The sequence below is a fragment of the Equus caballus genome, chromosome 14, assembly GCF_041296265.1.
Source record: "Equus caballus isolate H_3958 breed thoroughbred chromosome 14, TB-T2T, whole genome shotgun sequence".
NCBI classification, from domain to species: Eukaryota; Metazoa; Chordata; class Mammalia; order Perissodactyla; family Equidae; genus Equus; species Equus caballus.
This window is the reverse complement of record NC_091697.1, coordinates 35,116,792-35,144,133: the sequence shown is the minus strand read 5'-3', so window position 1 is coordinate 35,144,133 and position 27,342 is coordinate 35,116,792. Positions and strand designations below refer to the sequence as shown.

At 49.7% G+C, this 27,342-nt stretch overlaps 1 protein-coding gene across 2 annotated transcripts in view; it reads right to left on the bottom strand.

Annotated features, from left to right (window-relative positions):
* Nucleotides 1-27,342, bottom strand: part of CCNJL (cyclin J like) — a 50,768-nt gene that overhangs the window by 3,697 nt on the left and 19,729 nt on the right. For both annotated transcript variants that reach the window (XM_023617300.2, XM_005599251.4), the window contains exons 3-5: nucleotides 21,045-21,258; nucleotides 2,110-2,412; nucleotides 402-561 (exon numbers count right to left, since the gene is read on the bottom strand). In XM_023617300.2, the coding sequence (XP_023473068.1) occupies nucleotides 402-561; nucleotides 2,110-2,412; nucleotides 21,045-21,258 (677 nt within the window). The remainder of the gene's footprint in view (nucleotides 1-401; nucleotides 562-2,109; nucleotides 2,413-21,044; nucleotides 21,259-27,342) is intronic.

The window sequence follows — 27,342 nt, the reverse complement described above, 5'->3', positions numbered from 1 at the left end:
CAACTCCCCAAATCCCAATTCTTTTTTTTTCTTCCTGCTTTTTCTCCCCAAATCCCCCCAGTACAAAGCTGTGTATTTTTTAGTTGTGGGTCTTTCTAGTTGTGGCATGTGGGATGTCGCCTCAGCATGGGCTGACGAGTGGTGCCATGTCCGTGCCCAGGATCCGAACCAGCGAAACTCTGGGCCGCCAAAGCAGAGCACGTGAACTTAACCGCTCGGCCATGGGCCTGGCTCCTCAAATCCCAATTCTATTAGGAGTCAACACGGCCCACTTAAAGTGAGACACCAGCTGGGGTAACCACCACAAGCCTCAGACTTCAGGCAATCGTTAGAGGTGGGCCTGCAGAGCAGGTGGAACCTGGGTCTTTTGGAAACATGGAAGGATCCCAACGGGAACTTACACCAGCAGGATTTCGATGCAGGTGCTGAGATGCTCCAGGGAGTAATCTGAGATCCTCTGCAGGTCTCTGGTCCAGTAGGGAGAAAGCTGAAGGCAGATCCTAGCGGCCCCCACGCAGGCTGCAGCGACCAGCGAAGGCTGGAATTTGTAGAAAATATGATCTGGAACGGAATCACAGAGGGAGTCAGTATCACAAAGCATCACCCTGGGGGTGAGGTCCCCCTGAGAAGTGCCAGACAGATGACTAGGTGCAAGGCTGTCCACTGCTGCCACACACATATGATGAAAAATTGGAACAGCGTGAAGTTCCATTCTTGAATCTTAAACGCCATGGCTTGCAGTCTGGGATTTGTGATGGCAGCCTAGAGCAAGTGGTCTTTAAAATATTGTCCATAGCTTCCCGGGGGCTGCACGCAGAACCGCCAATCATTTGTCCTTTCTCTGGCTGTTAGGGGTGAACGACGTACCATTTCAAAGACTTCTGTTTTGGGGTGTGACTGAGGGCTACTTACTAAGGGTAATGAAGCCTGGCCCACAGTAGGCACTCAATAAAAATCTGTTGAGTGAATGAATGGCTATAAGAGTTTGATATTCAAACTAAAATTGGCTCTTGACTTAGGTTTACTGAGGAATCTTTTTTTCCCCTCCAGCCCTATTGACGGATGATTGAAAAGTAAAATTTGTATATATTTAAGGCATACAATGTGATGTTTTGGTACATGTCCACATTGAGAAATGATCTGAGACATCTTAATGTCCTGCTGAGCTATCTGGCAACACACAGAGCTGGTACTACTTATATGCAAAGGCCAACTTGAAATTCCCCCAGTTTTCGCGAATGACACTTGGTTGTCAGTGCGTTATCATGCCATCTTCAATTGTTTATAATTTTTGATGACTTCAGTGTTGGCCTGTTAAAGCATGAATCAATCAGGCAGGGTGGTATTATGGTTACAGGCACAGACAGAGTGAGTGTCCTCATGTTCAAATCGTAGCCATGACCTTGGGTAAGTCTTCACCTTTTGAGCATCAATTGAAGAAGCTGATTTGTAAAATGAGAACAACAGAAAGGACTGTCACGTGGAGTCGTCATGAGGTTCAAATGAGATAATGTACACAAAGCACTAAAATAAGGTGCCTGGTACACAGTAAGCGCTCAGTTAATGCTTTATATCGAAATTATTAACACTGTTACTCATGACCATTTTCGCTTTGCGGTGGCTAATCGAGTGGTTCTCTCAACAGTATTTCTGACCCAGTATTTTATCTAATACCTAGATTTTAAGACATTGGGAAGAGTGAGATTCAAATAAAAGTCCCCAAACAGGGTAACTTTATTGCTAAGGCAGACGTAAACATAATCCCCACCCCCACCTCATCTGTATGATGACAGCTCTTCAGGAACAACCTACCTGTGCACCTGTGCTATTCAGATCATTTGCAATGTTCCAGGTTACCCTAAGAAAAATTACCAGATGATCGTAAGTCTGTAGGGTACCAGCTGCCTGCATATAAGTTGTTATTTCTCTTCTACGTATTGGGGGAATCCTCACTCCTTCTTTGCTTTTTCCTTGCAAGGTGGGAGTGACTTGGTGACTTGGGTGGATGGGCCCCTGTCAGTACGGACTTCCTATGGACATGCCATCGTGCCACCTGATCCTGGCCCATGTGGGTGGGGAAGGGTGACAGCTCCTGACATCGGGCCCCACCTTGCAGGGTGACCTCTAGGAAGTAGTGAGCGTACTCCTTGAGGCACTCTTTGGTCTTGCGGGCGCAGGCGGTGGGCCAACTGTGGCAGTGGTGGTCCTTCTGGCTGACGGAGGCCGAGAGGTAGTAGTCCAGGAAGTGGGCGGGCGTCGGCAGGCAGAGGTTCCAGCCAAAGGCCTCCAGGAGCAGCAGCTCCGTGCTCAGCAGCTCCTTCTTGGTGAGGGTGAAGCTCTGGCTGCTCAGGATCCTCGTGCTGTTTATCTGCTCCAGCTTGGGTACATGGTCTTCCCGATCCTCGAACTTACCTGTGGGAGAAGCAGAGGTTACTGGAAGACAGCACTTGACCGCATCCAGGAAGAGCGCGGTGGGAGGTGGGGGAAATGGGTGAAGGGATCAAAAGGTATAAACTTTTAGTTATAAGATAAATTAGTCCTGGAGATGTAATGTACAGCATGGTGACTACAGTTAATAATACTGTATTGCATATTTGAAGGTTGCTAAGAGAGTAGATCTTCAAAGTTCTTGTTACAAGAAAAAACCCTGTAACTATGTGAGATGATGGACAACAAATCACTGTGGTGATCATCTCACTATATACATATATCGAATCATTATGTTGTATACCCTAAACTAATACAATGTTATGTCGATTATACCTCAATAAAACTGGGGGGAAAATGACATTACGTGACTTCCAAGGTGAGGCTTTGCAACTTCCGCCTCCGCCCTTGGAGTGCCATGCTGAGACCTCCACGGAGGGAAGTCAGTCCAGCCTAGTGGAGGCGACGAGGCCACAAGGACGAGAACCAAGGTGTCCAGACAACAGGAGCACCAACTCTCAGACGTGTGAATGAGGCCATCCTGGACCTTCCGACCCAGCTGATCCTCCAGCAATTGTGTGAATGAGCCCCAGGGAAATCAGGAGAGGAACCATCACGCCACCCACATCATTGCTGTTTTAAATCATCAAGTTTTGGGGCGTTCCTTTTGCAGGAATAGAAAGCTGGAATACATGCATATCAATGAACAGTGGCAAAAAGACGTGAAACCCCACAAATGTCACAGAGCTCAGAAAGTACTGAAGGAACAACGAATAGATACTGGAAGGTCCTGGAAATAAACTGCATGAAATAAAACTACACGGAACTAGATGCAAACAAACAAAAATAAAACACAAGCCTTGGGTTATCCCACGCATGGGTCCAGGGGACCAAGGTATCTACACAGCAAGCCCTGGCAGTCATCGCGGTCGTGGCTCCAAGGGGAAAGGGGTCAGGGGGGAGGGGGGTTCTGCAGGTGGGGCTGCTGGGCCCTTCCAGCCTCACCATGCCTCACTCTGGGGAAACCACGCACACCTGGCTGTGGCCTCCGTCACTGCGGTTCTCTGAAGGCACCGTGCCCTCCTTGCCTACAAGCCTCGTCTATGCAGCCCCTCTGTCTGTCTTCCCCATCCCCTCTTCACTCACTCAGCCTTGTCCTTCACCTTCAAAGTCACCGCCCCTGGGAAGGCCTCCGTGACCACAGTGCCCATGTACTGCCCGACCCCCACATCAGATGCTCAGCCCGGAGGCCTGGCCTGAGTCTGCTCACCCGTGGCCTCAAAGCCCAGCCTCCCAGCATGCACAGCAGCTGCTGAGCGAGCGTCAGCAGAGGCAGGGAGCAGCCGGGCTGAGCTCCAGGCACACGTCTGTGCCGATCAAAGGAGCAGCCCACAGAGCGTCCACACACCTGTGCACAACCGCGAGTGCCTCTGACCCAGTTCTCATGAGACTCATGCTTTTTAGGAGAGAGAAAGAAGTAACCCCGACAGGCAGCCCTACTGCAGATGCAACACATTCCTCAGGAAGGCCTCAGAAGACGTCACTGAGAAAGGAAACACCAACTCCAGGAAGCTGGTGTCTCCTCCTCCTCAGTGAGCCAGGCAACAGTCCACTAAGGGGGCAAACAGCGTGCCGTGAAGCTCCGGTCTTGATGGGCAGGAGCGGAGTGGGTGGAAACGTACAACACGGTGAGGACCAGAGACAATGGGTTCCTAAGCAGCTCATGGCACCCGGAGGCTCTATCTCCTTCCTGAGCCCCATTTATCCGAGCTCAGCCTGGCATGGCACCGCCTCCAAGGCACACAGCTTCCTTTGACTCACGTGCTTGGGCAACTCAGGCAGGTAAAGGCAAGGTCCAGGCTGCCCCAGGGGGAAGACCCTCTCGTACATGGAAATCCTGGGGTGGGGCCTGGCTGACCAGGCCTTACCAGCCTCCGCAGCCTCATGACCCCTCATCCCATGTCCCCAAGCACAGGATCCTGCCCCATGGAAGTCTGACCCCTCCTCCAGCTGGGGGTGCTGGACCCCTCACTCACCTTACCGTGCATCCTCCAGAGCTCAGTTCAGAGGCCACTGGATGTCATCAAAGCACTTGGACTCCCATTACTTATTTAATATCAAGTATTAATATTAATGGCCAGCACCTGACCTTTCATAGGTTATTAATGGGTCTCAGCCCCATGAGGACCGGAACCATCTCTGACCCATTTGCTGCTGTGCCCCCAGGTCCCAGCACAGTCCCTGGCACATAGTAGGTGCTCAAAGAACATTCGTGGAGAGAACGAATGGTGCTCTCTGGATAGTGGAATTCTGGGCCATTTCAACTGTTACCTGATGATCCCTGATTCCCTGTATTCCCTCATTTTTCTCCAATGAGTATTATTTTGTGCTATTTAAAAAGAAAGAAAAAATATTTTTTTGCAAAATTGTCAAGGTTTCCCTGAACCTTGTGCTGACCTGGGCCAGCGCGGTTCCCAGGCACTCAACAGATACAAGCTCTCTTCTTCCCTGGCCCAGAAGGTGGCCAGGTGAAGGTCCCGGCCCGGCAGAAACGTGCACTGTGCTAGGGGTGGCGGATAAGACCTTCCACAGGATCGCCAGCAGCCAGCAATCTATTCCGAGTGGCAGATGTGCTCAGATCAGTGTCCCCCCCGACCATGGTGCTTCGCAAACCTTTCAGAGCTCAGCCACCAGGCCCAAGAGGACGACCCTCAAATGGAAGGAGACATGGATGACAGAGGAATCTGAAGTCACCTGCTCCCTCTGTTCCCCACACTGCGCTTCTTGGGGACCCAGCACACTGCAGGCCAGAGGCTGGCAGAGCTGGGTCTGAATCCTCAGCGAGTTGGCTCTGGACCTAACGGCACTAGACTCCACAGGCCATTTGTTTCCTCTCTAGGAATATGTCCCCTGTGCAGATGAAATAGCCATGCAGAATGGAAAGTGCCTAAGAAGCGGCCGGTACACAGAAACACACGGAGCCTCATGCTGGGCTGGGCCCTGGGCTTTGTGCCGGTCACTCACTGGATCCTCCCAGGGAGGTTCTGTTCCGGCCCCAGAGGCTCAGAGGAAAAGCTCCTGTGAGATCAGCTCCACACCCACAAGCGACCTCAAAGACCCTGCTTTTAATTGCTGGCCGGAGATCCCAGCTTAGCGACTATTCCCCAGCACAATACATTTCACAACCAGAAAACATTTTAGGAGTTTCCTGGTGTCGCACGTGCCCAGCAGGCGTTTCTGCCCCTCCTCCCATGATTGTGAGTGGGGCCAGACCTTTGTCCCCAGCACCGCCACCAACAAGCCACCAACACTGCCACTCAGCTGCTTGCTCCTTATCGACAAAGGGTGCAGACAACAGATGCCTGGAAGGCTTCAGGCAGGTCCCCTGGGACGGGCGGGGGACAGAAGTCCATGTCTTTCCAAGTCGGACAAGAGCCACAGACTCTCTTTGACTCCTTTGATATACTTTTTATTTGGAAAATTTTCAAATCAACAGAACAGAGAAAACAACAGAACAATGAACACAGATGACCCTTCACCCAGATTCACCAACTGCTGACACCGAGCCACATTAGCTCTGTGTGTGTGCACGTGCGTGTGTGAGGGTATAAAAACTGGTTTTACTGGACCATTTCTAACTCACTTAGAGGGTGACATCCCACCCCTGGACACTTGCTCATCCATTCTTGGGGTTATTTTCCTACATTATCATAAGGCTATTAGCAATCCTAAGAACATCGGCATTGATGCAGCACCATCTTCTAATATTCAGGCCACATTTGACTTTCCTCCAAAAGCCCCCAGAATGCCTTTGATAACCTTTGTGTTTTTGGATCTACATCCAACCAGGCTCACACATGGTGTCTGTCAGGTCCCTTAGTCCCGTTCTTTCTTTGTTTTCATGACACCGACTCCGGATGAATCTGGGCCAGCTGTCTTGTAAATGCCCCATCTTCTGGACTGCTGAGTGCTTCCTCGGGATCTGACACTTTGGGCAAGAGAACTGCAGAGTGGTGCCCCGTCCTTCTCACCGGACCCCTGAGGAGTTACGTATGTAACGTCAGTTTGTCCCAGCAACACGATGCTATGTTTGATCGCTCGGTTAAGGGGGTGACATTAGATCTCTCCATTTTAAGGGTACCATTTTCCTGTGAAATTAATACGTAATCTGTGAGGTGACACCCTGACACTCTGAATATCCTGTTTCCCAACCTTTAACTCAATGGTTTGGCATCCACAGATGGTCCTTTCCTGAATATATTATTACATTGGGGTTGAAAAAGAACTGTTAACAGTTCTATCATTCCATCCACATATTTCTTCTTGGATGTTCACAGTGACACCTTTTAGGACCCTCTGCACACCTGTGACTGATTCCTCCCACACTCCCAGGGGCTGCTGCATAGAGCGCCTGGGCGATTCCTGGCGGGTGACAGTCAGTGGACTGATGACAAGGAGTCCAGCTAAGAGGTCTAAACTCTTAACCCCAGGACTAGGCCACAGTGGCAAGATCCTGCCGATCTAGCAAGCCTCAGGAGGGACACTCACAAACTGGCTTTTCCTTTTTTTTTAAATTGTGGTAAAATGCACATAACATAAATTTTATCATTTTAACCTTTTTTTTTTTTTTTACTGAGGAAGATTCGCCCTGAGATAACATCCGTTGCCAGTCTTCCTTTTTTTTTTTTGCTTGAGGAAGATTAGCCCTGAGCTAACATCTGTGCCAATCTTCCTCTATTTTTTTTGTACGTGGGACACTTCCACAGCATGGTTGGTGGTGGAGTAGGTCTGTGCCCGGGATCCAAACCTGTGACCTCAGGCCACAGATGTGGACAGCGGGGAACTCTAACCATTTGGCCACAGTGCCAGGCCCCATTTTAACTATTTTTCACTGTACAGTTCAATGGCATTAAGTACATTCACATTGTTATGCAATCAATCTCCAGAACTCTTTCATCTTGCAAAATGAAACTCTACACCCATTAAACGACTCCCTCTTGCCCCGCCCCCAGCCCCTGGTAACCACCATTCCACTCTCTGTCTCTATGAACAGACTACTCTACAGACTGGCTTGTCTTCTCCCACCTACTGTCCCGGCAATCAAGCCTTAAGCAGACCAAAAAGGATTCCTGACTTTTCTGAATTAGGGCCAAGAGAAGCAATACTTTTAATTGCTTAAAAAAAACTAACTCACTTTATTTTGGAAATTTTTAAATATACCAAAAGAAAAAAATAGAAAAGATTACAATGAACCGCCACGAATGCATGTTCCAGCTCCAATAATCACCAACCTTTACACTACCTTTAGAAAAACTCTTAAACAGAAAGGTAAATAGCACAGAACAGGATTCTATACAAAGTCAGCATTGCCCCATTTCTGACGCCCAGGCCCGGCGCGGCTCTCTCCCCTGGCCAGCTGCTTTACCACGGTTCCCAGTTAATCCCCCCAACAGTCCTCGATGCTGGTTCACAGCCTCATGCTGGGCGACCTGCTGCCCGTTCAGGAGCTGGAGGCTCAGAGAAGAGGCCAAAGTTTCCTTCTAAAGAGAACCAGGTTTTAAAGCAACAGCTGCTACTCTTCTTTGCTAAAGAAATGCCCTTTCTTTGAAAACAGGCACAGCTTACTCCCTCCCATGAAAGGACTACTCTCCTCTTTTAAAGTATTCTCTCCCCTGCTTTTCATCTGAGAGTGAGAAACAAAATCTGATCAGGAATTGAGACTCCGTGGCTGCCTCACAGACCTGAGCAGCGCCGCCCCCGCCCCCCCCCCCCCCCCCCGCCCCCGCCCCCGCCCCCGCCCCCGGCCTACTCTGTAGGGTGCTGACGACAATGGGAAGGGAGGGAGGCAGGTGAGAGGGATGAAGAGCAGCCCCAGTGGCTTCCCGGCCTTGCCTGGCTCTCCGGGTGGGGCCTGACATCATCCCGGGCGACTGTGGGACGTGCTGGACAGTAGAGGTGGTGGGGACCCAAGAAGACAGAGGAAGCTCTAGTGAAAAGGCTTTTCCAGAGGAGGAAGCATGGTCCAATAGTTCCCAGGCAAGGCCAGGCTGAATGGAGACCTTTCTGATGCTAATTCTTTCTGTCTCAGATGCTTCCTTCCTCAGAGGGGAGAGAAGTGGCCACCAGGAGGGGCGGAACCTGACAGCTTTATTTACAGCTTGTCCTGAGGATAGTTAATGAGGACCCAGGATCCCAAGGGCCCAGGATCCTGTGAAGCCAGTTGGAAACAGGTGAGAATGCCCCTCCCGACGGCCTCAAGTCCAGGCTCAGGTGCCAGCCTCCCATCCCCAACCACCTGTTATAACTTGTATGATTTTGGGCTATCACTGGGAAACCCACGTGTCAAAGGGTGGGTGGTGAGGGCCCAAGGGGCGCAGGTCATGTGACTGCACACACAGGGGAGGCTCCAGACACGGTAGCAGCTGCTGCTGTATCATTTCTTGAACACGGTATTTATTCTTTGCACCCTAGACCTGATTTTTTTTTTTTTGATTTGATTTTTTTCCTTTTTCTCCCCAAAGCCCCCCAGTACATAGTTGTATATTCTTCGTTGTGGGTCCTTCTAGTTGTGGCATGTGGGACACTGCCTCAGCGTGACCTGAAGAGCAGTGCCATGTCCGCGCCCAGGATTCGAACCAACAAAACACTGGGCCGCCCGCAGCGGAGCGCGCGAACTTAACCACTCGGCCACGGGGCCAGCCCCCCAAGACCTGGGTTTTCTTCTAAAGTCCTGTTAGTCGGGCACAGATAACTAGAGTTAGTAGCCGATGCTGTAAGACATTTTCTTACAGGCTCTGGAAAAGGGGTGGAAATAAGCCCAAGAAAAGGCTCCCCCAACCCTACCTGATCCACCAGCCAGGCTGTGCTGGACACCCAAAGTGGACAGCAGAGTGGCTCCAGCCTCCTTCCTCTGGGCTGTGACCTTGAACTCGCACCCTCCTGCTGGTGGTTCCAAGGTTCACAGAGAGGGAGGCAAAGGGGTGTATGGGGTCCAAGGCCTTTCCCAGATGGGTCTTCCCCACAGGGGCGGGACTCCACCAGGTCACCCAGGCGGTGAGCAACAAGCAGCATCTGTAGCATCAGGATGTGAGCTCTGGAGGGCAGGGAGTCCACACGTGGCTCCCCGCTGCAGGCCAGGCTCCAGCACAGCACAGCAGGCATCACCGCATGCAGGCAGCCCCAGGAAGGGGAGCCTCACGGGCTGTGCTCCCCCTTCACAAGCGCTCTCAGTTCATTCTGAGACATCCCTGGGAGGCTGGGCAAGTTTTCCACAGGAACTCAGAAGCTTGGAAGGGTTAAGTGAATTGCCCCAATCACCAGCTGGTAAGGGACAAAGCAAAATGAAAAGTCTGGCTGGTTGCTCATGAGGGTGGGGACCACATCTGTCTTGTAGAACATCATAGATGCCCTTCACCTAGCATGGCATCTGGCACAAAGTCAATGCTTTAGACAGAGTTGTTGTTTTTTTCCTAAATATTTTATTTTTTATTTATTTTTATGCTTTTTGGTGAGGAAGATTGGCCCTGTGCTAACATCTGTTGCCAATCTTCCTCTTTTTTTTTCCTCCCCAAAGCCCCAGTACATAGTTGTATATCCTAGCTCTAGGTCATTCTAGCTCTTCTCTGTGGGATGCCACCACAGCATGGCTTGATGAGCAGTATGTAGGTCCATGTCCAGGATCTGAACCAGTGAACCCTGGGCCACTGAAGTGGAGCACAGGAACTTAACCACTCGGCCGCAGGGCCCCAAGAGCTCTGTTTTTTTAATGAACGAATAAATGACTCCAAAGTCCAGAGCTTTCTATACCACAAGCCGGAATTCCCACAGATGTGGGGGTCGGGCCAGGCGAAGCCCCTCCTCCTCTAACGGCCCTGCTCTCCGCAAATACCCTCATCTTCACCCTCCCCTCTGCTTCTGCTATTCAGTAACAATTCCAGAGCCCTTTCCATTAAAGATCGGAATGATCGACAGGACTTGGTTTTTCCTTCCAATGACAGAAATGAAGTTGAAGAGTGAATCTCTAACAGGATACTTTCTGTAATAAAGGACCTACTCCTAGCGCCCCCCCCCGCCCAAGTCTTTTTATTTAAAAAACCCTTTGGGGGCTGGCCTGGTGGCACAGCAGTTAAGTTCCCATGTTCCACTTCTCGGCGGCCTGGGGTTCGCCGGTTCGGATCCCTGGTGCAGACATGGCACCACTTGGCAAGCCATGCTGTGGCAGGCGTCCCATATACAAAGTAGAGGAAGATGGGCATGGATGTCACCTCAGGGCCGGTCTTCCTTGGCAAAAAGAGGAGGATTGGCAGATGTTAGCTCAGGGCTAATCTTCCTCAAAAGTAAATAAATAAATAAATAAAAATTTAAAAAACCCAAACAAACCTCTTTGGCTTTTTGTAGTTACTGGAAGCCAGAAGGTCACTTTCTACTCATCCCCAAAGAGGGCACTGCTCATACGTCCAGCAGAGAATTGTCTTTCTGAGACCATTCTAAGCAATCTGATGGAGAAGCCAGGAGCCTGCTCTGAGGACAGCACCCTCTGAAAGGCTGTTTTACCTTGCGAGGCAGCACGGAGGGCAGAGTGTGCGTTCTGACCACCCTGGGTCCCCAGAGGCTCAGCCACTCACTGGCTGGGTGGTTTGGGGCAAGTCTCAACCTCTTGGGTCTGTGCAATGGGAGTAACAGAAGTAGACAGAACTGTGGTGACAGGAGGACTCAGCGTGCTGAGAATGGTGCCCAGTGCTCAACAAACACTGGAACTCGCTCTGCTTTATAAAGCCCTGCTTGATTCAGGACCAACGACACAATCAGCGTCACAGGTGCAATGACAGTTTAATTTCTGGACAGGATTTGATGTGGGGGTGAGAGAAAGCCAGGGACAGAGCAAGAACACCTTCCAGCTATACCACAAGGCTTCGGGGGTCTTCGGGGAAGGGAGCAAGGTGTGAAGACCACAGGGGTGGGGAGCTGCTGCAGCCATGTCAAGAGCCCTAGCCCCTCCAGGGATCCGGAGGTTAGGAAAGGTCCTGCGGGAACAGGCCTCCAGTCCCAGCCATACCTGGGCTTCAGGGGCCCGCTGGGTAGACCTGGCCTGAAGGTGGACCTGGGACCTTCCTTGGCTGAGTTCCCTTTCTTCCTTAGGACACAAAGAAAGGTCCTTACAGTGGCCTACAGCCTGGGGGGATGGCGGTGAACAGAAGGAAAGTTTACAGTCCTTGTCGTTGAAGATTCATTCCACACACACGTACCTACTACGTGCTGGGCCTGCGAGACAGTGGAGCACAAAACAGAAAAAGCCCCGTCTCCACGTTGTGCTCCAGGGGCCTCCTCCTTCCTCTCTTAAAAGCAAGGCTGTTCTGTTCACAGCTGCATCTCCAGTCTCCGACACAGAGCAGGGCTGAATAAACATTGAGTGAATGAAGGAAAGCACATTTCTGACAGGCTGAATCAATTCCTGAGTCCAACTTTGGAAATAGAGACTAGAGGTGAGGTCGTGGGTGGTTACTTTCTTCAGAAGGAAATTGTCAAACTGTCTTCCAGGTCAGAGGTGGCATTCGGCCAGCTGGGTCAGACACCAGCTTCCCTTCTGGCTGCGAGGACTTCCCTGTCTTAGGATAGAGCAACTGCTGCAATGACTCCACATGGTGGCCCAGCAAATCCCTGGCTCCTTTGTGCTCCCGTTCATAAGAGACCCAAGTAATTTTACTGTCTGTCTAAAAGCAGGGGCTGTGGGGTGGGGGCCACCTGTCATGTACACGGCTGACATCCAGGCCAGGGTCGATCAAATGCTTCGCGTGGAGGAATGGAGTCCTCTCCTGTAATGAAGGTCACTGCTTTGCAAGATGCCCACTCCCAGCTCACCAGGGGCTGCTCTGGACCAGGCCTGATGCGGCTGCAGGAAGAACAGACAGCGAGTCCTTCTGGCTACAGTGCCTAAGGCGTGGACATTAGGGGTGCTGGGTCCTTTGTTCCAACCTCTGCTGGGGGCAGGGAGGAGGAGAAGGAGAGGGAATCTTGGCCACTTCTCTAGAGGTTAAAAGGGAAGCTGCTTCCAGACACAGGATCTGGTCCTGAGGGCTGAAGTCTCCATCCAGAGCAGTTAACATTCAGCTCTGCAGGCTTGGAGAGCAGAGCAGTCAGGAGTCCCCCAGAAACCTCTCCATTTGCTGGCCCAAGTCTTCCTGGTGCAACCAAGGAAGGAGGTGATCCAGCCATAGGACAAGAGCTGCTGTTGTGTAGTGGCTGAGAACAAGGACTCAGGGGGATGGCTATTTGGGTCCCCATCCTAGCCACGCTCCTTCCTAGCCACGCGCCCACGGGCAAGCTACCTAACCTACTGGACCTCTGTTTTCTCCTCTGTCAACTGGGGAGAATACACTGCCTGTTTCATAAGGTTGTTTAAGGATTAAATGAATAATCCATGCAAAGAACGCAGAACACAGCCTGGTAGATAAACACTCAAAAAACACTAGCTATTCCACAATCACTAAGGCCAGGATGTGCCCTCCACCCCAAATTGTGATTACAGAAAAAAAAAAAAAAAGTAGTGGGTTTGCAAGTGATTTTTATTTTATTCTTTATATTTTTTCTATTTTCTACAAGGAATAAATATCACTCTCCTGCTGAGGAAAAACGGTTTAAACTTCTCGGAAGACAAGATGCCACTGATGGGACCCTAGAGGCCAGAACTGGAAGAGTAACTGCCAGAGAAGGTTCCAGAAAGTGAGTCTGCCCTAGTCCAAGACTATCCCAGCGTGAACCTGCTGTACAAGTATCCATCAGTCAGGTGGTGTCAGCCTTTCCTAGGAGAGTCCCAGAAACCCCAACATGACAGTGATGAAGAGAATACTTTTGCTGTCTAGACACCAAAATGTGTGTGATTAAAATGAAGACTTAGGAAGCAGGGAGAGGCTGTGCACGCTCCTTGAAGTGAATTGTGAAAATCCACACAAACATACCTTACACAAAAATAATCTCTATTCTCACTGCCCAGGGGTGTAACAGGCTGGCATATTTCCCTCCGGGCTGAAAGTGGTTTTAAAACCAACCGAGACTGCCCTGTTGGTTCAACCACCACCAATGCTGACTAGGCGGTGAGTGCCCAGCAAAGCACAGGCTGCTGTGACCAGGGGAGTGAACCCTCCACCACACGGAGCCTGAGGCTCTTAGGCAAGGCAAGGAAGAGCTATAATCTGGAAAACTATCTGGGTGGGTCTCCCAGGGAACAAGGAGCGTAGAGAATAAGGATTCCAGAGCTCTTCCCTCTCCAAATCCAGCATGAACAGGAGAACGGATATAATGCAATGCTGGCTGTACCAGGGGAGAAGGTACCACAAGACACAAGTATTCACCTCAGAGAGGGTTCAAGGTTAAAGTTAATAAAAAGAAAAGAAAGACGAACGCCTAGCTCCCAGCAGCCTGATGTCCAGCGTCCCGGTCATCTTCCCGCTAACTGTGTGAGCCAGGCTGTTCTGCTCGCAGTAAGGACACGTGGACTTTCTTAGAAGGGAGACTGGCTTGTTCTTGGCACGTGCCCAGAAACCTCTTGGTAATGTCTGGCTTCACCGCTGCTTCTTTAGGATGGGGACTTGATCTATTTTGTGTGCCACTGTCTCTCCCTGGCTCAGCGCATAGTAGGTAGATGTGTGTGGAATGAATCATCTTCAACGACAGAGACTGCAGACTCCGTCTGTTCACCACCATCTCCCTGGGGCGGGACACAGTGTTAGGCATACAGCAGAAGTCGAATAAATGTTTTTTGAATGTTTTACCTGTGTGGGAGCCATTAACTCACGCAGCTTAAGAATCCCCCTCGCCACAAAAAAACCTCAGAGACCAGAAGCCCAGGCCCTGGACAAACAGGTTGGGCACTAGACTTGCTAAGGCAAACTGCACAATTTCTGAGTTTCCAGCCCAGCCAGCTGTCTGACAGACACTTCACACAAAATCCCTCCCCTGAAATAGCTCTCAGGCTGCCAGTCTGCAGAGATGGGAACAGGAAACGGAAAATCACCAGGTCCTCACTCACGGGGCTGCAACACTGGAGCCCCGAGTCCGGATGAGCTCAGTGTGGCTTCACGTGACAGACCACTTTTTCCAGTCCGCCCTGAGCCGTGTGGCCACGGCCGAAATGCCACTGTTCAGAAGACACACCCTCGATGTTAGAGCAGCTTTGGGGAGGAAATAATAAATGGCCTTCACATTAAGTGCACACGTCAATTATGAGACCCATCCTGATTTCTGAAACGTGAAACCACGGCAGGGAGGAAATGTCGTATTCTTCCTGGCCACTCTCGTGTGAGATGCAAGGAGCTGTTGTTACATTATCTCCTGGACGGGGATGGCCACATTTCCTTGCAGACTTGGGTTTAATCCTTCAAGTAAATCTCATGCCTCGTCTAAAGTACACCCCCAAAAAAGGCCTCCTGGAAAAATTATCCCCTTTGCATGTGCTGCCTAGAATCAGTGCCCCAGAAGCATCTCAAGCATTCCCAGCTTTGCGGAGAGCTGGTGTGTTTTAACCTCCCCAGGAGGAAGGCAGCGCCCTCCTTCCTCCTTGTCTCCCAGGAGGGATTCAGACTGCTTTCAAGTTTCTGGATCTGGGGGTGACCTCCTCCCACCCCCTGCCCTGCTGTCAAAGAAGCTGCTGCTCAGAAGCAGCAGCTGCTAAGTAATGAAAGCAGGAGGACAGAAGCGGAGGGGTGCAGGGATGAGGGAGGGGCAGCAAGTGGTTTACAGAGAGAAGGACAGGTCTCTCCTGAGCACCAGCACCCGGCAGGCAGCAGCTTTTATTGGTCCCTACCCTAAGAGATGAAGATACTGATTTCTAGCTTTGAGGAGCCTTAAAAGCAATCGGTCTGGGAACTCATTTCTCACCTGGGCCTCCTGGACAGGACAAGGCGGGAAGGCGGAAGGCAAATGCACGCCCCGCTGGGAGCACGGAAGAAAAGCCACAAGTGGACACTGGTGAGGCGCCAGGGTGGAGGAGGGACATCACGCCTCTTCCAATGGTTTGCGGTTTAGGTGGAGAAGCGCGGTTCCAAAGGCGCCCACAAATTAAGTGCAATTGAAGGGATCTCATCAGTTGTTGGTTGAAACCTCTGCAAGGTGATTTAGGGCTACCTATCAAAATCTTAAATCCACACACCTCTGACCAAAGCGATTCCACCGCTGGGAATTTCTCTCACAGACATACTTAAGTGTGCAAAGATACAGGGAAAAGGAGAGTTGCTGTCATATTGTTTATAGCAGCAAAAAAACCCAGATGGCAATCTAAATGTCCATTGACAGAGGAATCAGTGAATAGATGGCAGTGTTTATAACATGGGGAACTCTGCAATCAAGAAAAAGAGTCAAGAAAATCTACCCAGACAGACTGGCAAGACGTTTCCTGACGTACTTCAAAGAAAGTACCTTTGGTTTTAACCCACGTGTGTAACTATACAGCCGATTCTGGTTATTCGTGGAGTTATATTCTATAAAGGCCCTGTGGGCACTGAATTAGTGAATACAGAACCATTTCTCCTACAGGAAATACGGGGTTAGATTCCCATGAGCCTCTGACCACATGTTCATCAATCAATCAATACATAACCTTGTTTCGCCTATTTCTGCTGAATATATTGTTGATTCATTATCGTTGAACTCACAGCCAACGATAAGTCATGCCTGAACACACACGTTTTATCTGACATGCATATTTTCTCCATAAGGCATGTCACAGTCGTCCTGCACCGAGGAACACCGGACAGCACTTCTGCACTATGGTTGGGGGCCATTTTATTTATTTATTTTTGAGGAAGATTAGCCCTATAGCTAACATCTGCCGTCAATCCTCCTCTTTTTGCTGAGGAAGACTGGCCCTGAGCTAATATCTGTGCCCACCTTCCTCTATTCCATATGTGGGATGCCTACCCCAGCATGGCTTGATGAGTGATGCGTGGCTCTGTGCCCGGGATATGAACTGGCGAACCCCAGGCCGCCGAAGCAGAGTGCACGAACCTAATGGCTACGCCACTGGGCCAGCCCCCTGTGGACCATTTTAAATAGCAAAATCATCAAGAAGCAGAAAAATGAGAATGCATGGCACTAAATAGACAGAGAAAAGGACGCTTGTTTTAAGCATGAGAGCTGAAACATGAAGGCAGAGTGTTGCCTGGTTCGACCTCCACTGGGAACGGGCACACGGGGCGACTCACACTTTTTGCTGCTCTGCACATGTCCATCAACGACCACGAAAGTTCTGTGAGTACTGATTTCGGGGTCACCAATTTTAGTGAGCAAGCGAAGTCACAAGTTCGGGGTTTTTGAATCATGAGGATCGACTGTATGTCTGTACATGCACAGACCATTTCTAGAAAATATACTAGGTCAATTTTAGAAGAAGACAAAAAAAAACCACTGTTCCCAGAAGTTATCTCTGAAGAGTGGGAGGGCAACATATTTTTATTTTATTCTTTGACTCTCGCTTTACCTGTGAGCATACCATTTCTAATTTTAGAAATCTGCCGTAAGGAGACGGGCCTTTCCACAGGTAAGCACAGCACAGCACAACAGACTCCATCCGGACTCAAGGACTCTGCCTTGCAGGACGGCCAGCGTCTAGAGAGGGGCCCTTGCAGAAAGGCCGTAAGCAGGCTCCTGCTTGACGCTCCCCTCTCCTGGGGAGAAGGATGACGGCAGAGATGAAGAACATAGGACTCGGCTTCACCTACAACAACCCAAAGTCAGAACTTTCCCCCAAGAAAGAGATGGACTTGCCACTCTTAGCTTCCACTGCCTTTCACAAACCAGAAGCAGTCGGCCAGGGGCAGGACGGGGCTCACAGTCCAGAGGAAAACAACTCGGTACTGAGAAACCTTGTTTTCCCGGGGGCTGGGGGGTAGGGGGGTGGGCGGAAGTCACAGTGAAAGAAAACAGAAGTTTGCAAAGGAAAGTATGATGGAATTGGGATTACATAGAGGGGAAAAAAGAGAACGGAAAAGGGAGGAAGAGAGGGAACCTGGCAATTTTGTATACTGGGCATTTATATGGGTGTAATCTATGATTCATCCTCCTCTTGTAAATGAAAATAGGCTTATTTTCCCAATTATGAAAATACATAAGTATATTTAGGTCTGGAAAGATATACACTAAACTGTAGGAATGAGATTAAGGGTTTGGGAGGAAACCAATTTTTTACACTAGGCGCTTCTGTATCTTTCAGATTTTTCACAATAAAAACGTATCTCATACTTCCTGTCTCAGAATAATAAGGTCCTACATTTGAGGCCATGCTACCCTAGCAAAAAGGCCCCTGGCCCTGCCTCCTGCCTTTCTTTCTCACCCTCTCTCCTTCCTCAGGCCGGTCCATGCCCTGGGGCTAAGGACTCAGCACCCAGACATCTCTGAGCAGCAACAACCAGGCAAACGCAAAACTTCAAGGTTCCTCAAAAAGTTCAACACGGAATTACCATAGGACCAGCAATTCCACTCCTAGGTATATACGCACGAGCATGGAAAACAGCGTTCAAACACGACTGGTACCTGGACGTTCACAGCAGCACGAACCAACGACAGCCAAAAGGTGAAAGCAACCCAATGTCCATCAACAGACGAACGGATAAACGAATGGCCGTCTCTCCAGACAATGGAGTATTGTTCAGCCACAACAAGGACTGAAGTACTGACACACGCCATGACACGGCTGAACCTTGAAAACATGGAGTGAAAGAAGCCAGACACAAAGGGCCACATATTATATTATATGAAACATCCAGAATAGGCAAATCCATATAGACCCAAAACAGGTTAGTGGTTGCCAGGGGCTGGGGGTGGGAAGGCATGAGAAGTGGCTGCTTAATGGGTACAAGGGTTTCTTTTGGGGTGATGAAGATGTTCTGCAACTGGATGGAGATAACAGTTGCACAACAGTGAGAATGTACTAAATGCCACAGAAGCACACACTTTAAAGTGGTCAAAATGGTGAATTTTACGTCACGGTATAAATTTTACCTCAACTAAAAGAATAAATAAAACTCCAAGCTGTGTGACCTTGGGCAAGTTACTCAGCCTCTCTGAACCTACAGAATGGGCAGACAACAGCATGAGTACATAGGCTCGGTTGTGAGGATTCCATGCGATGTGTGGGTAAAGTGTTTGGCACAGAGCTGGGCGGGCAGAAAGAGACCAGTAAGTAATGAAGCCGCTGCGGCCAGGATGAGGATTATTATGTTGCACTGTCAAAGCCATCGCACCTGGCAGTCGGTGGGGTTTCCATGTTTTCAAATTATCCTAATTAAGCAACAACAACAAGACGGGTGGGGGACAGGTGCTGTGTAAGATGAACGATTATAGGAGAGGGGCTCGACTATATTTATAGTAGATTTCTATCTAGACTGTACTTACAGTCTGTCCTGTGTTCAGGTAGGAAACACAAACAACCACCTCGGTCACAGAGAGACCAGCGGGCGGCTTTGCCACTTGTCCACCATGGGACAACATAGAAGCTCTTGCTTTTCCCACTCCCTCCGGAGGCCTGTAGACATGGGTCCCTGACGGACACCTGTTTCATGGAGGCAGAAGGGGCTGCATGTAGGTGAAAAGCTCCTACCTGTGCAAAGGCCCTTATCTGCAGCAGCTCTAAAAACCTAAGAACTGACGGGGGTGTGGGAGGGGGCAAGAAGAATGTCGCTCTTCTTCTCTATGTGGAAGTGATTTGGTACCGAATTAGAACTCCACACTTCCTGAGGCAAGGTGCCCCCCTCACAGCTGACCTGGGCAGAGGGGAGGGAGAAGCAGAGAGGATTTCAGGCCGTCATGGAAACTTTCTTTCCTTGGGCCTCTGAGCATACGGCAGGTGTCTTGAAAAATCCGTCCCTACTGCCCGCGGCTGGCTGCTGCCCTCAGACACAGGGGGGCGTCTGCCTCTGTGTCGCCAAGCCCACTCCCCCTGGCACGGTGGCAGCAGCACGAGGGAGTCTGCAGTGTGCGCCTCCCGCCCCAGCTCCCCAGAAGGACCCCACCGCCCCATGGAAATCCGAGTCCCCAGGCCCGCGACCTCGATGCACCCCACGGATCACAGACAGTGGCAGGTCAAAGGCCGCAGCACAGACTCCTCCGGGGCCTCCTGAAACGCGATGCCCACTCTGCCCTCCGCTGATGGGGATGGCTCCCAAGATGAAAGAGAGCTGTGTGTGGATTTGGGGCTTGGAAGCAGCCAACAGGAGCCGCCTAGCAAGACGGGCCCCTCTGTGCAACACGGGAAATCCAGCTGGTCCAAGGCAAAGAAAATCACGAACTGGGAGGCTGTAAACCCAAAACAGCCAAAGGGACTCTAAATAACAGCAGGTGCAAGATGCCAGGGTGGAAAGCAAGAGGGATTGCTGGAAAGTCTAAAGCTTCTGGAACTGGGTGACTGTGCCCATGGGGGTTCATGGCAGCGTGCCAGGAGCACACAGAGCCCCAGAAGGAAAGGGGTGCCATCTTCTCGAGCATCAGCGGGACTCAAGGAGAGGGGTGCTCATATAATAAAACAGGACAATAACATATAGCAGAGGAGAACGTAGAATCTGATTAGTTTTAAGGATAAAATACTAGATGTCGAGGAAATGCGTAACCGTGGCTGGCCACTTTGGGGCATTCTGCTCCTGAGCATTAAGGGCAACTTGGAGAAGTATAGATGCCCGGCTCTCAAGGAACTCCTGGCCCTCATTTCATTTGTCACATAAATATTTTTTTGAGGTCTTACTACGCGCCAGGCTCCTCTCCCTCCCTGAAACTCACTGCTTAGTGGAGGAGGCGGGTGTGAATTAAAAAGACATGATGCCATGGGACTTATATCAGGGAGACCCCACCTGCCGAGGGCAACGGGGAAGGCTTTCTTGGGCACGCAGGCCTGAGTGACAATTAACCAGGACCAGCCGGGCAGCGGGAGGAACGGGAAGCTCTCCGGGCAGACAGAACTGCATGTGCAAAGTTCTGTGACAGGACGGGGCTTGGCTGGAACCCAGGGAGTGAGGAGGAGAAAGGCCTGAGGTCATGGAGGTAGAACCTTGATGGCTGGTCGCTGGTAAACCAGGGGGCGATTGTAAGTGGCAGGTGGCGTGCAGAGTTCTGTTTTAAGCAGATGATGCAAGCAGCAGCACATTCACGTAGGCCTCCCTACTAAGGCAGGCAGATAGATGGTCAAAGCCATACCGTGTTACCAGTGAGGCCTTACTGGAAGATGCAAACCCATGAGGCCTGTGCCCAGGCCCACTAACTACATAATGGGTCCCAGTTGGGCCTCAATCAAGCAGTCAGATTTCTAAACAGCTCTAAGAACAGTGGGTGCTAGAGCTCCCCTCCCAGCACATCCAGGGGCCCCAGACCAGGAAGCCAGTGACATGGGTTCTGCACACAGGGGCATCTCCTAGGGGCATTGTGTGGATTCATTAAGTCAGGCTGCTAAAGCCCTTATCACTTAGCCTGGTACATCACAGGCGCTAAAGAAAATGTTGATTATTATCACTATAATTCGTAGTCAGCTAAAGATGAACATGGGAGATGTGCAAAGACCAGGGAAATGTAAAATGACTGGGGAGCACCCAGGCTCACTGAGAGGAGCAGACAGCACAGAGGAGGAAGCGGGTTCCACGTACTTGCGAGCAGGAGGCAGGAGATGGCCACGGCGTACAGCTGCTTGGAGGTGGTGATGCTATAGCGGTCCAGGAAGTGGTCCAGCAGGTAGACGGCCAGGTGCCGGGCTGCGGGGCAGAGCTGGCAGTGGCTACTCAGCAGGGTCAAGATGTCGACAAAGAACCGGCGGCTCTTCAGGAGCGGGGAGTGGGCTCGGAAGGCGGGCAGCTTCAGCTCCTGGAGGACAGGCAGGGCAGAGGGAGGTCAGGGCTGCCTCCCCAGAGCCTCAGATGCCCCGGGAAGTGAGACATGGGGGCCCAGCTGCCGGCTGGTTAGGGGGCAAGGATCCCTCCATACCCTGTTCTTTTCCTTCAAGCCCCAGGAGGGCAGCCCCTCTATTCCAGAAACTCCTGGACCGTCTCCCATCCGCCCTCTCTGAGTGCAGGCTCGTCAGGTGTCAGGGACACGATGACAGAGGCAGGTGAAGAAGATCGGCTAAGAAGCCAGTCATTTCCCGAGTGAAACGTTTACTATTCCAGATACACAAGGACATAAAAGAATGTAGGCCCTGAGGCTGGAGACCTGCATCCAGATTCTGCTTCTACTGCTCAACCAACTGTACCACTTGGTCACCTGCCTCACCTGCCACACCTTTGTTCCCTCCTCCGTAGCTGAGGAGTAAATGAAAAACCAATGGGAAGCACCTGGCACACGGGAACCTCTCAGGGATCACGGCTTAATTCCCTCTGGGGCTAGGATTGCAAGGGACAATTTCCTGAAAAAAACTCAACCTAAAAAAGGTTGTTTAAATAATAGTACAAAGAACTCCCAAACAGCCGCCCCGCAGATTCATTAGCTGTTGATGTTGTACCTTTCCTCTCTCTACAAGCACATGCACTTTTTCCTAAAGGTTCCAGACATCATATGCCCCACCCCCGCAGGAGGCGACTTTTCCTTTGTAAGGTATGCACTGCCGTGTTATCTGAATTTATTTGTCTAATACAAGAAAAACAAATATCTGAAATATCAAACCAACCAAGATTTTTATAATGGAAAAAATGTTCTTATCTATCTACCATATTTACAATTTTGCCCAAGTAGACCGGACATGATTTATTTAGGAAATGTCTTGGCAACTTTTTGTCAAATAGGGAGACTAAAGAGAAGCAAAACTGAGGAAAAACAGGAAAGGAGAAGCTGGCAGAAAAGGAATTGTGAGAGCTCACTGGTGGCAGGTTCACTGGGAGATGAGATTAAACAAAGTGATGCCCCTTCTCTATATAAGGCCACTCACTTAACCCTGGAGCTTTACTTAAGCAGACAGCTCTGGGACTAGGAAATAGCTGTTCATTCATTCAAGAGATGTCCATTCATCGTTTCCCTCAGTAAGTATCCTTCTATAGATCAAGCATTATTCCAGGCACTGGGGATACAGTCTGCAATGAGATGGACACAGACCTACACGTAAGATTAAAACTAAAAAACTCTCAGAAGAAAACAGGAGCAAATCTTTATGACTTTAGATCAGGCAATGATTTCTTCAATATGACACCAAAAGCAGAAGCAACAAAAGTAAAAATACCCAAGTTGGACTTCAAAATAAAAAATTTTCATGCTTCAAAAGACACCATCAGGAAAGTGCAAGACAACAGAGAATGGGAGAAAATGTTTGGAAACCATAAATCAATAAAAGGCTGTAGTCAGATTATATAAAGAACTCTTATAACTCAACACTGAAAAGGCAACCCCAGGGGCCGGGCTTGTGTCCTAGTGGTTAAGTTCAGTGCATTCCACTTTGGCAGCCTGGGTTCCCAGGCACAGACCTACACCACTTGTCGGCGGCCATGCTGTGGCGGTGACCCACATACACAACAGAAGAAGATTGGTACAGATGTTAGCTCAGGGGGAATCTTCCTCAGCAAAAATAAAAAAGAAAAGAAAAAGACAATCCAATTTAAAAATGGGCAAAGGACTGAAGAGATATCTCTCCAAAGAAGATATACAAGTAGCCAATAAAATGAAAAGATGAAAAATGAAAAATAACATGAAAAGATGCTCAACATCACTAATCATCAGGGAAATGAAAATCAAAGCCACAATGAGATACCACCTCCCATCCATTAGGTTGGCCATTATAAAAACAAAAACAGAAATAAACAAGTGCTCGTGAGGATGTGGACAAATTGGAACCTTTGCATACAGCTGGCTGGAAAGTAAAATGGTGCAGTCACTGTGGAAAATGGTTTGGCAGTTCCACAAAATGTGAAACACAGAGTTACAACATAACCCAGCAATCCTAACCCTTGGTAGATACTCAAGAGAAATGAAAATATATCACCACACAAAAATGCGTATGCAGATATGTTCACAGCAGCATTATTGATAATAGCCCCAAGTGAAAACAACCCAAATGTCCATCAACTGACGAATGGATAAATACAATGCAGTATATCCATACAATGGAATATTACTAGTTCATAAAAAAGAAGGAAGAACTGATACATGTTACAACAGGATGACCCTCAAAAACATTATGCTAAGTGAAAAAAAAGCCAGTCATAAAAGGCCGTATATTGTATGATCCCATTTATGTGCAATGTCCAGTACAGGAAATCCATATAAACAGAAAGTAGATAAGTGGTTACTGTGGGCTGGGGGTGGAGTTTAATGAGGGGTGACTGCTAATGGATATGGGGTTTCTATTTGGGATGATGACAATATTCTAAAATTAGATAGTGTTAACAGTTGCACAACTCTATGAATACAGTAAAGGCAACTGAATTGTGTACTTTAAAGGGTTGAATTTTATAGTATGTGAATTATATCTCAATAAAGCTGCTGTAAAAAATAAGATGGACACATCACCCACTCTCATGGAGTTTATGGCCCAGTAAGAGAAACTTTCCCCTCAAAGAGAAAGTTGAGTTGAAATTTCACGCTTGGATCCTGTCTCTTCTGGCCGGTTCCCTGAGAGCCTGGAGGCCGGGACACGGCTATCTTGGTGCCCTAGAGCTTTGCTCATGGAAGGTGCTAAACCTGAACAAATTATTTCCTCTCTCTTATGCTTACATATGAAGAAACTGAGTTTGAAAAAGTCCTATCCTATTAACTCGGGGCTTTACTTAACTAGCAACAGATCTGAGACTAGAAGATTTTTAATGTATCTTTTCTAAGCTTGTATTTATTTTTTTTAATCAGGGAGGAGATCTTTTATCCCCAGCTTAACTTCTTTAAGGAAAAGACTTGACTTTGTGTATCATTCATCTTCACTGTTTCATGAATTTATGCAGCCACCACGGGAGTTCAAATTCCTTGAGGGCGGGGTCCGGGTCTGCTTTGGCACCTGGTCAGGTGCCCAATAACTAACTGTTGAAGGAATCAGGGAGGGAGGGGAGAAGGAGGGAAAAAAGAAGGACAGACTCTCAGTGGTGAGTGCAGAGCGCCCAGGGCCCACAGAGGAAGGTGGGTCTGCAGAGAGTAACAGGTCAGTGGGCAGCTCTTTGACGAGGAGAGATCAATCTAGCCAAGTTTTGGAAGGATGTCTAGGAATCAACCTGTTGAAGATGCAGGAAGGAAAGGAAGCTCAGCAGGGTAAACACCACCTGCAGAGCCACACAGGTGTCCCATTTAGGGAACCTAGAGCCCTTGGAACAGGCAGACAGGGAGGTGTGCTGGATAAAGCAGGCTGGGAGAGTTGGGGGATCCCAGCTTACATGTCCTGCTAAGATACCTGGCCTGCCCTGGGGGCAATGGGGAGCCACTGAAGGATTCAGAGCAGGGCATCAACCTGGGCAGAGTGGACACGCATGAAGATCTCTTGGCCAGCCTCCTCCCAAGCTATGGCCAGACAGCTGGTAGCAGCAGCCAATGTAGGGCTGCAGCTCCCTCAAACAGCAGCCCCACTCTGCACCCTTCAGCAGCCCCCACAAGCTTGCAGGCCACTTGTATATTTCCTCTAAGCAGACGGCTCTAAGGTTCCAGACAAGAAGTAGCCACAGATCCTTGCTGTTTTGTAGGCGGCAGCTGCCGGAAATTAGCCAAGCGACCTTTGGCCCGGGCGGCGCTGCCCTCATCAAGGCAGTTCAAAGGCCCCAAACACAACAGGTCAGATATGCAACATCGTGACTTCCCTCCCTGCTCAACTCAGCCAAGCTTAACTCCTGGATTTTCCCTTGTGCCAACTGGGAGAAGAGAACTCAAAGCGACACACTTGTAGGTCTTTCCTCTGTACATTCTCCTGGGAAAACGGTCCACTGGCTTAAGCAGATTCTCACCGGAAGCCATCGGTGCATAAAAGATATGGACCTTTGGAATGGGCAAGCATACATGACAAGGAGGAGTGAGGAGGCAGGGCTTCCTGGAAAAGGCTAGACTCAAGGGTGGGCAGGATTCTGAAAGCTAGAATGGCTGTCTGCGAGTTCTTCCTCCTCATTTCTGCTTGTCCCTCAGACACTGGTTTAAATGTCACCTCCTCAGAGAGGCTATCTCTGACTCCTCATCATTCCAAATCAGGCCCCCTTGTTCTCCCTCATAGTACGCTGTTCTCCACGGCCAAATATTTACTATTTGTGTCTCCTCCTGCTAAGTTCTAGCTCCAGAGGGCATGTCCACCTTGCCTCTACCACTTGCCCAATGCCCAGTGTGTGCCTGGAAGAGGTACTCAAAAAAACATCTGCACGAGTAAAAAAGAATGAATAACCATGAGAAGGCACGGAAGAAACTTAAATGAATATTATAGCTATGCGTCACACAATGACGGAGGTATGTTTTGAGAAAAGTGACATCAGGCAACTTTGTCACTGTATGAACAGGATAGAGTGTACTTACACAAACCTAGATGGTACAGCTTACTACACACCCAGGCTGGATGGTACTAATCTTACGGGACTTCCTTGTATATGTGGTCTGTTGTCGACCACAATGTCGTTAAGGGGTGCATGACTGTACCAAGTGCAAGAAGCCAATCTGAAAAGGCTGCATCCTGTATGATTCTACCTACACGACCTAGAAAAGGCAACACTATGAAGACGGTAGAAAGATCAGTGGTTGCCGAGGGCTGGGAGAGGGAGGGATGAAAGGCCGAGCACTGAGGATTTTTAGGGCACTGAAACTACCCTATAGGATACTGTCGTTGTGGATACACGTCATTCTACATTTGTCCAAACCTGTACAACGTACCACACCAAGAATGAACTCTACTGTCAACTATGGACTTTGGGTGACAATGATGTGTCAGTGTAGGTTCAGCGATTGTAACAAATGTACCACTCTGGTGGGGGATGTCGATAACAGGGAGACAATGCATGTGTGGGGTCAGGGGTATATGGGCATTCTCTGTACTTTCTGCTCAATACTACTGTGGACCTAAAACTGCTCTAAAAAGTAAAGTCTGTTAAAAAAGAAAGAATAAATACAGCAACGTCTCTCCCTGTACCAAATACACTCCTAACTCCCCGCCCACGTGGAGGAAGAGCTCTGCAGAGACTGTGAAGCCAGGCAGTTCTGGGGGAATCTCAGCTCCACTATGTACTAACCTTGGGCATGTGAATCCTGAACCCCGATGTCCTCATGTGAAAAATCGGGGTCAAGCTGCCATAAACGTAAAGTATTTGCCCCTTAGGACTCAGCAAGCGTTAGCGGCCTTTCCCTCAAGCAGGGGAATCAGGCTGCAGATAAGCTGAGTGACTCTGCCTCTGTCGGGCTCTCGAAGGAACCTGCTTTGTACAGTGGAATGTGGCTTTCTACCTGAGGGTTTACAGCTGAGCCTGGGGGCCTCTGCAGGAAAGGATATCAGCCTATCCTGTGTCCTCGTGTCCCTGTGTCCTCGGCAGAGCTCCCAAACCAAATGGAACGAGAGCTCTGAGCCTCAGCTTCTGGCACTCAGAGAAGGGCGATTCTTTCTCAAACAAACAATACTGTGGGACGCCAGCATGCCTGCCCTGTTTAGTTTGAGAGTCCAGCTGATTACTTCCCTAAGCCAATGAGGGGGAAAAGGCAGTCATTACGAGAGCTTTGCTCTGAGATCACATTCCTCCCAAGCATCTTGACCTAAGTCAGCCTGAAGCCCGCAGCAGCCGGCCGGGATGCATGAAGCCTGCCCCCTCTGCTGAGCAGCCTGGATTCCAGAAACAAAAGAGCAGCCTGCAAGGGGGGGCTTATAAAGCACTCCCGGATTAGGCGGGCCCTTGGCAGGCACTCAGCAGCCAGCGTGGGCGGAAAGAGGGCAGGAACCCAGCCAGGCAGGGTGACCTTCCTCTCAGCAGGGCCAGGGGCAGCACCAGTGTGGCCAGCAGAAAGGCTGCGGGGAGGGACAGACGAAGA